The sequence below is a fragment of the Pelophylax lessonae genome (genome assembly GCF_965119305.1).
Source record: "Pelophylax lessonae genome assembly, chromosome: 4".
Taxonomy (NCBI): domain Eukaryota; kingdom Metazoa; phylum Chordata; class Amphibia; order Anura; family Ranidae; genus Pelophylax; species Pelophylax lessonae.
Genome location: NC_138771.1, coordinates 592,024,343 through 592,037,313, shown reverse-complemented (window position 1 = coordinate 592,037,313; position 12,971 = coordinate 592,024,343). Strand labels below are relative to the sequence as shown.

Genomic DNA, 12,971 nt, shown 5'->3' with positions numbered 1-12,971 from the left:
CGGAACACCCATACATCCCTCCATAATTGCTTATATGCAAACTTGGAGCCCAAAAAGAACTACTTGGAACATCATGATGTATTTATAGATACACTTGCATACTTCCAACTCAAGTTTGGTAAGCTTTAATCTTAATGGAGCTGTGTGTCCTTAAAGGCCTAGAGCCCCCCCTTGGCTACGGCATTACATAAATATTTTTATGCTCAACAGAAAGAAGTGCCACTTTGTCTGGCCATACAACCTCATGGGCATTCTATGATCTACCAGATATTGATACTATCACATACAGGTATTGTGACATTGTCACACATAACCTTTATTATTAAAATCACGCTACCCTAATGACCCCCTCCACATCCGTGGGTGAGGCGTTCACTGGGTGGATACCCCTGCATGTGTTTTGGTGGTGGGAACCCTGGACCTGTATGTGTTTGTGCACGCAAACAACCCCTCTGCATACAACTGTTGATTACAATGTTCTCATAACATATTTCTATTGCACAGGAACTCTAAGGCAACCAATATAGTGTACAATTTTACACCCCTGAAGAAGCGGAGTGTTGAAACCCGCGAAACATGTTGGGTTAAGGCCCGGTACCCTGTTTTGGGGTTATCGGAGCTTGCATAACATCGATACTGCCCGCAATGTTCAGAACTGTATGTAATTGATATGACTATGATGGTAATCTATTTTGTACAATTTTTTATTTTACAATAATCTTTTTCTCTTCTCTCTGTATGTAATTTTTAATGGAATAATAAAATTTATATATTTTTATACATGGTGGTTTTTCCATCGTTGATTTAAGTACCGTTAAAATCCCACTAGCCCTCTACTAATTTTCCTTCCCATCTCCCCCTTTCCCTCCCCATCCAACCCTCTGCTTTCCTTTCTTTCCCTCTCCTCCCCTTTCCCCTTTTTCTCCCTTCCTCCCCCCCTCCTCCCTCTTCTTTCCTTCCTTTTCTCTATTTCCCCCTTTTCCTTCACTCCCTCCCTCTTTTTCCTTCTTTCCCCTCTACCATCTTTTTTTCAGCCCTCTTACTTTCCCTTTCTCTTTCAACTTTTCCCCATTCTCCTTTTTTCTGCTTAATTTCACTATTTTCATTCCTTTTCTTCATCATTTCTAGACCTTCATCACTTTAAACAAGGTGTTTGTGTTCCACCCTCACACCAGGGCTTTCACTTAACTCCTTGTTTTTTTGCAGCTTTCTTATAATTGTATTTAAATAACCAGAGTTTTTTTCTTTTGCTAAATTAAAAAAGCCGAAAACTTTGAGAAAAAAAAAACAAAAACTTTTTTCTTAATTTCGGTTATAAAAATTTGCAAATAAGTAATTTTTCTTCTTCACTAACGTGTGCTGATGAGGCTGCACTGAAGGGCACCGAGGAAGCCGCCCTGATAATCAGTGTAAATGATGTGCTGACAGCCTTTCCAGTTATCGGCTCTCCTTTCCTCACACAGACATAGCGTGTAAGGAAAGGACTCCTGATAACTGGCAAATCTGTTTACATGCGATTAGCAGTGATTGGACACAGCTGATCCCCTGGTTAAAGGGCTGCTGTGATTGGCCCTTTACCCCGATCTGTGATCAGCTGTGTCGAAAGGACATAGTGGTCACAGCGCACCCCAAGGGGTACGCATAGGGCAGGGTTCAGGGAGCACGTCTATGGACACCCTCCGGGAACTTTATGGCTGCGCTGTAGCCATCTTTTGGCTTTAGCGTAGTACTAAAGTGGGTAATGCAAAGGTGGATAAAAAAAAAATGGGTAATTATATTTGCCTCAGCTTCTACTCCTCTCAACACTGGTATCTTAAAATCATCACTTACAAAGTTGACATTGGCTTCTGTCTTGGTGAAGATCAGGAAATGGGTTACTCCTAGTGGACCGGCCACAGCAACAAAGTCTTTCAGGCTATTCTTCTTGCGAACCTAGAAGACAATTCATAGTTTCGCGATTACATCTTCACAACCATATATTACTTGTTTTACCTTTCTGTAGTCTTTTTCAATGATTTTTTGACATACGTGTAAAAGACTGGTTTGATGTAAATAGTGTTATTAATACATGATATTGTAGCCCTGTTCCTATGTGTAATGAATTTACTATATAAGTATATGTGGTCATACATATTTTCTTAAAGGAGTTGTAAAGTGAGAAGTTTTTTTTATCCTAATTCATTCTTTGCATTAAGACAAAAAACCTTCTGGGTGAAGAAGCCTAGCCAGCACCCCCTAATACTTACCCGAGGTCCCTCTCTGTCCAGTGATGTTCACGAGTCCCTCGGCCATCCGGGACTCTCCTTCCTGATTGGCTGGGACACAGCCGTGGCGCCACTGGCTCCCGTGGCTGTCAAAGTCAGTTAGCCAATCAAGAGAGAGATAGCCGAATGGCAGCTCCGTGTCTGAATGGACACATGGAGCTGCAGCTCAGCTCGGGTGCCCTCATAGCAAGCCGCTTGCTGTGAGGGGCACTCGACAGGAGGGAGGAGCCAGGAGCAGCAAAGAGGGACCCAAGAAGAGGAGGATCCAGGCTGCCCTGTGCAAAACCAATTGCACAGAGGAGGTGAGTATAATATGATTGCAATTTTTTTTTTTAAATCACTTTAATTTATACACAGGTACCTCTCCCTGCTATAAAATATTAAACAATAGCTGTGCTTTTTTATGCCGCTTTTTAAAACGTAAGGCAGGTACACGATTCAATTTTTTTTTTTGTTTTTAGTTTAACTAGAGGGTGGAGCGAAAATAAAAAAGGAACCGATTCCCCCATCCACACAACTGATGTGGATGGGGGAATCCCTCCCTCTGAGCTATTGTATTCTGCCAGCAGGGAGCCTTTTCGGTCACTATATAAGGATTGTTCCTTGATGCTGCATTCTGACCACTCCCCCTGACGTCTATGACAAAACGTGTTGGACGGGGCCAATGGAGGTGACGCTATCATGCAAACTGAGACCCAGAAGTGCGCTGTTGCCCACCCCGAGGAGGGGATCGGATGCTCCTACTCCAGTAATATAGGATAATGCTTTTCTTGCCCTTTACTCTGTGTTTTAAATCTATAATAAATATGAAGAATTTTACTTCCTACACTATGAGAGTTTTTCCTACTTATCTTTTGTGGACATCTTTGGAGTGAGGTGTGCAGGGGAGCTTTTCTGAAAATCCAGGGATATCCTGGCATTGATGGCAATAAGAGTATGTTTGATCATCCTTTTATTGGTGGTTATATTATCTGGTAAGGTGGACCTGCACACACCGTGCTGTTTTGGTGAATTGTTTCTTGCCTTTTCACAGTTGGCGGAATGACCATCTGGAGTGTCCCAGGGACAATATTGATGTATGCCCTTTCTGTGGTGGACTAGGCATACACCTTTTTTGGGACTTTTGTTTGATAGACTCTTTTATTATACTTTTCATATGACACTATTATATGCATTTTGGGTTTATGGTGGAATAATAAGCATATTCTTTTTGAGTTTTGCACATATTTTTTTCTTTATTTTCATATAGTGTTTTCTATCCAGAATTGGTAATCTATAGCGTCACATTTTTTTTTTTTTTTTAACATTTGTTTTGTAGATGGGGGAATCCCTCTCACTGAGCTATTGAATTCTGCAAGCAGAGAGCCTGCCAAAGACAAGCTGTCTGCAACTACCTGTGTTCTGAGAAGATAATCTTTTCCTCACATGACAGGGAGGCCGTTTTTAAACGGCCTCCCAGTGACACGCCCCCCGCGTGTCACTGGGAGGCCGCGTGTCACACGGGATTGGCTCCCGTGGTGAATGGCCAATCACAGCGGCCATTCACCACGTGATCGGATCATCCAATGAGAGATGATCTCATATGTAAACATATGAGATCATCTCTCATCGCCGGCGCTCCTTCCTCACACGGAGCCTGCAGTGTGAGGAAGGAGGGAGAGCTGCACAGCGCCAGGGACAAAGAGACATGTAATCAGGGCACTGATCACCAGTGCCCTGATTACTAAAAGGTAAAAAACACAGTACCCCCCCATCAGTGCCCACAGTGCCTGCCATCAGTGTCCCCCATCAATGCCCACAATCAGTGCCCATAGCGCTGCCAGTCAGTGCCCATCAGTGCCTGCTCATCTAGGCACTGATGAGCACTGACTGGCAGCACTATGGGCACTGATGGTGCTGCCCATCAGTGCTCATCAGTGCCGCCCGTCAGTGCCCAGCAGTGCCACCTCTCAGTGCCCAGCAGTGCCACCTCTCAGTGCCCAGCAGTGCCACCTCTCAGTGCCCAGCAGTGCCACCTCTCAGTGCCCAGCAGTGCCACCTCTCAGTGCCCAGCAGTGCCACCTCTCAGTGCCCAGCAGTGCCACCTCTCAGTGCCGCCTATCAGTGCTCATCATTGCGGCATATTAGTACCTCCTCATCAGTGCCCATAAGTGCCACCTCATCAGTGCCCATAAGTGCCACCTCATCAGTGCCCATAAGTGCCACCTCATCAGTGCCCATCAGTGCAGCCTATCAGTGCCCATCAGTGCCGCCTCATCAGCGCCCTTCAGTGAAGGAGAAAAATTTATTTTCAAAATTTACTCACAGAAAATAAGAAAAACTTTTTTTTTTTTCCAAAATTTTCTGTCTTTATTCTTTTTTTTTTGTAAAAAATAAAAAACCCAGAGATGATTAAATACCACCAAAAGAAAGCTCTATTTGTGTGAAAAAAATGATAAAAATTTCAAATGGGTACAGTGTAGCATGACCGCGCAATTGTCAGTCAAAGTGTGACAGCGCTGAAAGCTGAAAATTGGCCTGGATGGGAAGGGTGTTTAAGTGCACAGTAGGCAAGTGGTTAAATCAGGTGTACGTGCCTTAATTCTCACTGGTGAGGGGCAGCTCACCTGAGTTTTTCGGCACCTTGGTCACTGCACCATCACACTTTTTCAGCACCTGCCTCTTGGGGGTGGGCCTTTTGGCCAGCACCAGAGGAATTTTTTTATTCCTGACTGGGGGGCCTGTCAAGGTCTCACACTTTGGCACTACCCTGCACTTCTCCACTTCCCTTTTCCCCACTCTGTTTTTCTTTGTTGTGTGTCCACGTTTGTCCCTTTTTGGTTGTCACTTGCACGACTGGTATGGCGTAGGTCCTCGGGCCTGCCCTGAAAGTCTTGGGAGGGGGTGGATATGGCCTTCTGGCTTAGTTTGCCCTCTCTCATGGGGTCTCCCTTCGGGGGAGCCCCACCTAGTACTTGGGGTGGGCTGTTTCGGCATTCCCCCTGGAGAATGGGGTCTGCCTGGCTTTGGCTGGGCGGACCTAAGTGAGTACCTCATTCCCCGTCAGGAGCTTTGCGCCCCGGGGATCAGGGTCTAGGCCCTTCCTCTTCGGAGGAGGGCTATGTGTACGCCTTGTGCACTTTTTTGTATGTCTCACGTTTTGCGTGTGTGCACCTTTTTATGCACCGGGTGTTAAGTCTTTTGAGTGTGTTTCACACACCACGGGCTTACAAAAAAAAAAGACAGTTCACTTTAATCATAAAATGCTAACAAAGCAGCCAATTTTGGACACTCCAGCAAACAATCAGCACACACATTTATCTATGTGGCCTGTTACCTTGAGAGAGGCGGCTGTGAATGGCTCCATTGCCCGTCGGACATCCTCGATCAGCTGCTGTACGCTCTTTCCAATCTGGCCGCAATGGAAGACAAAAGAGTGAGGGACGCTTGCATATTCTTCCTCTGCATTGTGGATAGATGTGGCTCGCAGCTTCTTCTGATTCTTTGACTGAAGAAGAGAAGGAAAGTGAATAGATCAATGAGACACCCATTAACTGTTGTACTCAAAGACCTTTAAACAGTAGAATATACAGCAATGATCTCATCAGCTGTAAAATTTCTACACTAGAAATGCACATGTAATGCTATCAGCTAATATGAAAACATTCTTGAAATGGAAGATGTATTCTACAGAATGGCTGCTATCCTAAATGTTGAGTGAAACAATCATTCTTCTCATAAAAAAAAAAAAAAAAGATTTTTATGACAATACAAAACCGTATTTTCAAACAGTCTTCATATAATCATTTTTAAGCCTCGGTTCACATTTATGCGATGCGGGAAGGCTGCGAATCCGCAGCCTGTTCCCGCATCGCACACGCACCCCCGGCAGTTCACACTGCCATATGCGATACACTGGGGGTGTCAATATAATGTTAACGACACCCCCAGTTTGATCGCATATCGCAGTGCGATCGTGCAGTTCGCACAGGATCGGATCGCACAAGTGTGAACCGCTGTGCGATCTGATCCTGATGCGGCTGCCAAAAAGGGTCCCTGTGCGTGTTTGCTGCGGGTGCGGTGCGAATTTAGCCATACAAAGTGTATGGCTAAACTCGCACCGCACAGCCGATCGCATGCAATGTCGGAGCAGTGCGCTCCGACATTACATGCGAACCCCGCACACGCACAAGTGTGAACCGGGGCTAAAGGATAAGTTCACCTTTGGAACATATTACACCTTTATTTAGGGCAGGGATCGACAAACCCCAGGCGCCAGGTCGCATTGGCGACTCGAATTAGCGGCCTGGCGCCTGGGTTACACTGCCGGGGGGGGGGGGGGGGGGGATCTTGTCACCAGGCATCCCAGGTCTCCTGCAAGGTGCGGGAATCTCCTTCAGGCAGGCTGCGGCTTCCTAAGACCGGCAAGTGGCACGCCCACATGCGGGAGAATCCCACACCTTGCAGGAGACTTGGGATATCAGACGAAAGAACGGTGTCTATCAGCTATGACAGAACGGAGCCAATGCTTCCTGTGTAGTTCCGGCTCCAGCCGGTCACAGGCAGGGTGATATCAAATGCACTCCGCCTGTGAGAGGAGAGATACAGGAAGCAGTACGTCACATGTATTTTAATGCCATTTAAAGGTTGTGTCTGTCCCTTTAAAATTCTTTTGGGTGCACTACCCTATATTTCAATGCCCCGTTTTTATATTTGCATATTTTTATACCGAGATATTTTAGATTTTAATAGTGTCATGAATTATAGAGGTTATGTTCATATCCATATTGTCACTGTCATTATGAGTGATCGTATATGTTCCGATCGGCATGTGTATTGATTAATTTCGCTATATATGTCTTGTTTTTAACTCAGCTTTATGCTTAATATTTTATTGTAAATGATTGAGTCTTTTGAGTGTGACCATCACTGTGAGAGAACGATGATTCAATGATCTGAGTCAATGGACCCGGTTCGCGCTGGCCGTTTGAGGTCCGCACAGGGTTAATAGTCTGTGAGAGGATGTTCTCTGGTTGCCCATTAAGAAGACTCCGATATGTTCTCTGTCTCTTCCGGGTGGAGGGGGCGTGTATTACGGTTCAGGTGTCTTCAATGATGGTAGCCTGGATACGCCTCCGCCAGGGGAGTGAGTACGCCGCGTGCTCATGCCCTTAGTTGAAGTCTGTGATGACGAAACGCGTTAGAGCGTGAGCACGTGGTTTCCATAATTACCGGCACACGTCAGACGCCGCACCCGGAAGTTCCCCGCCTTGGTACCCGGCGGCTTTCCACGATCGGTGCTGGACGAACGACTGCACGGTAACGGATATACATCTATGATGATTACGTTTGTGATTAAGTTTTAATATGGGAGTGCAATTCTTAAGAGTTTGGTGTTATGCTTACCTTTTGAAATAAAGTGTAAACGGGGTTACGCTATGTGCCTATGACGCTTTATTTTTGCATGTACACCCTGTGAGTGATCAAACCAGTCTTCTTGTCAGTCGAAGAGAACTCGGGTTGAGGAGGACCTGGCAGGGTTCTATCACTACGAGCCTGTTGTTCAGTCACTTCTGGTAAGTGCATTTCCTTCAGGGTGTGCACCGTGGTGAGGTGGAGGTCTTTTCATCGTATCACCCTCAGGAGTTCAGTCACACTGCTATTGGCTGTCGGCTGGACTGCTATTATCTGGATTACCCTTACACATCTGGTGTTGGACTCTCTTTTGCATTTACCTATATACAGTATATGGTGAACATAGACATGCAGCGCCGCTAGTGGACTCGAGGAGTTTATTATTATACTATTTTTTATTATTGTAATATTTTAAGGAGTGCACCTGATTTTTTGATGTCAATACTTTTATAGTGGCAGCTATTTTTTATTGTTTTGGAGTACACTTGAATGTGCAGTATAGGGTATATTGTATGTACCCAGTGATAATACATTTCTTTCTGTTTTGATTATTTGTGTGCTGGGTGAGCAGAATTTTATTCTTCTCCTAGTTTATTATAGTACGTCACATGTGCTAGGGGTGCAACTAGCCCCCAGCACATAAATGTAAATATCCCAGCATGTGCAGTGTGTCTGACTCCTACCACCATCACCACTTCAAATCACTGAAGTGGTCATGGTGGTTGGATTGTTCCTTTATTATCTCTCAGAAGTAAACAAAGTAAACACAGGTCGAATGCCGGTGTTCTAAAATTTGGTCGGACCTGTGAAAAAAAAAAAAACCGGACCTCGTCACTTCCGGTCATGAAACAGCTGATGGGCGTCTCAAGTGCGCATGCGCACAAGGCAGTATCTTGGTTTGGTAAAATTACAACACATAGCGGGCTGAGGTGGGACGGAAGACACTGCCGCGTCATCTGCAGAGCTGAATAGAGGAGGCGGGACGGAGGTGCGGCCGTGTAATAAATGCAGGGCTTAAACGACTCCTTCTGTTTTATTATCTTTAGTAATTATCGTATTATTTCTCCTTAAGATGATAAAACAGAAGGAGTCGCTTAAGCCCTGCATCTATTACACGGCCGCACCTCCGTCCCGCCTCCTCTATTCAGCTCTGCAGATGACGCGGTGGTGTCTTCCATCCCACCTCAGCCCCGCCTGCTCTCAATCAGCTGTCCGCTGTCTGTTATAATTTTGCCAAACCTCAAGAAATGTCTTCTGCGCATGAGCATGGACGACTCCATCAGCTGTTTTTGTGATGCTCTGTCCCCGGAAGTGACGAGGTCTGATTTTTTCACAGGTCCGACAAAATTTTACAACACTGGGCAACATCAGCCGGTTCAATAAAAACTGGCCGCCATTGGGACCGTGTGTATGGCAGCAAGTCCGACAGAAGCCGGCCATTCAGCATGCATGAAAAACTGTCTCCTAACTTTTTTAGCTGGCTCCTAGATTTCAAACAAATTTGTCAAGCCCTGATTTAGGGAGTAACAAGTTCCAACATCCCCCTCATTCATTGAGCACCTCCTCCTCTGTGACAGCGGCCAGGAGTTCCAGTCCCCACAGCTGATATCAGGGCTCTTCCTGCACAGCTGCATCATTCACTCACAAAGATCTGTGAATGAAGAAACAATTATTCCAGCAGACAGCTTAGAGTTCTGAAAGAACTGCAAAGGTGCTAATGTGCGTGCTGGCAGTCCATGCATATGTTCTCCAGCTTTCTAACAGAAAGAGAGATATGGGCAGAAAGCCTATGTGTAAGGATGTGTCTGCAGGAGTCTGACATTTACCTGAGCCCTATCTCAATCCAGTCCTGTGCCCTTCTGCAGCAGCACTACTCTTCTCACAGGAGGCTCAGCAGCCATTGGCTCCTTCTGTAAATCAAATCATGTGAGCAGAGAGCGGGGCTGAGCTGCACTGTGTGCATAAATAGATGCACACAATGTGGCTCAGGATCAAGTCCGCACCAGAACCCCCATAGCAAGTGGCTTGCTATGGGAGCACTCGAAAAGCTAGGGGAGCCAAAAATGCCAGGGAGGGACCCCAGAACAGGAGAATCAGGGCTGCTCTGTGGAAAACCATTACACAGAGCAGGGAGGTTTGACGTTTATTATGTTAGAAAAAAAAAATCACAAGTCTCTGTACAACCGGCTGCTGAAATCCCCCCCCATCTGCTTCCCACAGCAGATACCCAACTGATGACACCCCTCCAATACACTCAGCAGACACCCCAACCAATGACACCCCCTCCACTATACTCAGCAGACACCCCATCCAATGACACCCCCTCCACTACACACAGAGCAGAGACCCCAACTAATGACACCCCCTCCACTATACTCATCAGACACCCCAACCAATGACACCCCCTCCACTACACACAGAGCAGAGACCCCAACTAATGACACCCCCTTCCCTACACACAGCAGAGTCCCCAACAGTTGTCTGTCCCCCTCCACTAAACACAGCAAAGACCCCAATTTATCACCCCCTCCACTACACACAGCTTCCCAGCGTTCCCCAACATCTCACCTTCTCCTTCGCCATATCACCCGCTCCAGCTTCTGCCCACGTGTAACAGCACACACTTCCGCTTCCAGGGCGTTACACGGAAAGCAGTCCGCAGCTCCGCAGCGCTCAGTTCCGCCTCCATTCAGTTCCGGTGGTGAAGTAGAGGCGTCCCAAGGCTGTGTGAAAGCACAGAATTTACTTCTGAGAAGGTTTGCTGGACATTACAGTCACACTGTGCAGCACATAGAATAATCATACTGACAGCACATAATGAGAATTATATCAATGGACAAGTAGTGATGAGATGCGGTTCTATAACAATTCTCTAGTTTAATATTGTAATTTAAACAAAACGATCGCTCATAAAAGAGATTAGAAAAAATAATATGTTTGCAGAATGAGTGTTTCTTTATTTCTGTAACCAGAAATCATGAGGCCAGCTTGGTGGAAATGGTGAAGGGTTCTGTGCTGAATAATGCAGCCTATATGTTACTGATCCGATTCCCAAAAAATTATCTGATTCCCCCATCCACACCCCTATCCGATTGCCCTATCCATGTCCCCATCCGATTATCCTGCCCATCACTCCCCCATCCAATTCCCCCAAGCACACCCACATTTGATCACCCCTTCCTTTTCCCCCATCTAATTCTTCCATCACTCCCCTATCCGATTCCCCCATCCGTTTCCCCCATCACTCGCCCATCCAATTCCCCAATTTCTCCCCCATCCATACCCCAATCTATTTCCCAGATCCATGCCTTCATCCGATTCCCCTATCACTCTACCATCTGATTCCCCCCAAGCATGCCCACATCTGATTACCCCATCCTTTACCCCCATCTGATTCCTCCATCACTCCCCTATCCGATTTCCCCATTTGATTCCCCCATCTCTCCCCATCAAATTCCGCTATCACTCCTCTATCCCATTCCCCCATCACTCCCCCACCCGATTCCTCAATCCATGCCCCCATCTGATTCCCCATCACTCCCCCATCCACGTCCCCATTCGATTCCCCCATCATTCCCCCATCCGATTCCCCAAACCACCTCCAATCTTATTCCTCCTTCCACGCCCCATCTTATTCCCCCATCACTCACCTATCGGATTCCCACATCCAGACCCCCATCCAGTTCCCCAATCCACGCCCCCATCCTATTTCCCTGTCACTCTCCCATCTGATTTCCCCATCCACACCCTCATCCGATTCCCCTATAACTCTCAAATCCTATCTAATTCCCCCATCCATGCCCCCATCTGATTCCCCCATCTAAGCCCGCCATCAGTCCCCCATCCTATTCCTCATCCAATTCCTCCATCAATCCCCCATCCTATTCCCCCATTACTCCCCCATTCGATTCCAGTATCTACGCCCCCCAATCCGATTCCTTCTTCACTGCTCCATCTGATTCCCCCATCCACTCCCCCCATCCAATTCCCCTATTACTCCTTCATTCAATTCCCCCTTCAATCCCCCATCCTATTCCCCATCCAATTCCCCCATCAATCCCCCATCCTAATCCCCCATTACTCCCCCATTTGATTCCAGTATCCATGCCCCCCCCATCCGATTCCTTCTTCACTCCTCCATCTGATTCCCCCATCCACGCCCCCATCCAATTCCCCCATCCACACTCCCATCCGATTCCCCCATCACTCCCCCATCCGATTTCCCCATCCATGCCCCATCCGATTCTCCCATCCACTCCCCCATCCAATTCCCCTATCACTCCTTCATTCGATTCCCCCAATTAATCCCCCATCCTATTCCCCATCCGATTCCCCCATCAATCCCCCATCCGATTCCCCCATTACTTCCCCATCTGAGGGAAAGGATGCTTATAGAGCCGGATACACTTACTTTGCTTAGAGCTGTGGATTTCGGGTGCCAGATGGAAACGGCTGTGCAGGAAGACAGTAATTTGCTGGCCCCACGGATGGCGATGAGCCTCCAGTTCAAGTACAAAAACTGACCGACATTTCTGTGTTTTAACTGTAGAGATAACCGCCAACAGCTAAATGCTGCAAGCACTATAACAAACTCTCCTCTCCCCTTTGTTACTGACACAGAAAGCGACGTGTTTGACATCATTTCCAGGATGGCCTCTCAGTGACCCCGGACAGTGCGGCCGGAAGAGAATGTATTGCAATGCAGTATGCCCACAAGGGATAAGCCCCCATTTGATTCTTTCTTCACGCCCCCATCCGAGTCCCCCCTCCGATTTCCTTATTCATGCCCCCATCTGATTCCTCATCACTCCCCCATCCAATTTCCCAGTCCACGCCCCCATCCGATTTCCTTATCCACGTCCTCATCCGATTAGCCCATTACTCCCCCATCCGATTCCCCCATCCACCCCTCCCCATCCAATTCCCCCACCCACACCCCCATCCAATTCCCCATACTCACGCCCCCATCTGATTCCCTTATCACTCCCCCATTTGTTTCCCCATTCACGCTCCAATCAGATTCCTCCATCACCTCCCATCCGATTCCCCCATCCACGCCCCCATCCAATTCCCCCATCACTCCCCCATCCCATTCCCACACCCCCATTTTATGTAAAAAAGGATAACTCTTGGATTAACACTGTGTGAATGTTGCATGAAAACATGGAGAATTAGACCCCCTATCTGTTGTATTGCTGGCTGCTGGCAATTCTGTTGTTGCTGCTGGGGGTCTATTGTTGCTAGGGCGGTATTTTGTTGCGGGGGTCCATTTTTGCTGGGGGGGGGGGTCTATTGTTGCTGCTGGGTCTTCTG

At 47.1% G+C, this 12,971-nt stretch overlaps 1 protein-coding gene across 1 annotated transcript in view; it reads right to left on the bottom strand.

Annotated features, from left to right (window-relative positions):
• The window catches only part of LOC309554073 (suppressor of SWI4 1 homolog), a gene marked incomplete at its 3' end in the record, with an annotated part of 70,387 nt that extends 60,030 nt beyond the window's left edge, over positions 1 to 10,357 (bottom strand). Inside the window, exons 1-3 of the mRNA XM_082255605.1 lie at positions 10,227 to 10,357; positions 5,581 to 5,751; positions 1,831 to 1,932 (exon numbers count right to left, since the gene is read on the bottom strand). Coding sequence (XP_082111731.1) covers positions 1,831 to 1,932; positions 5,581 to 5,751; positions 10,227 to 10,241 — 288 coding nt within the window. The 5' untranslated portion in view covers positions 10,242 to 10,357. The remainder of the gene's footprint in view (positions 1 to 1,830; positions 1,933 to 5,580; positions 5,752 to 10,226) is intronic.
• Positions 10,358 to 12,971: the final 2,614 nt, after the last annotated feature.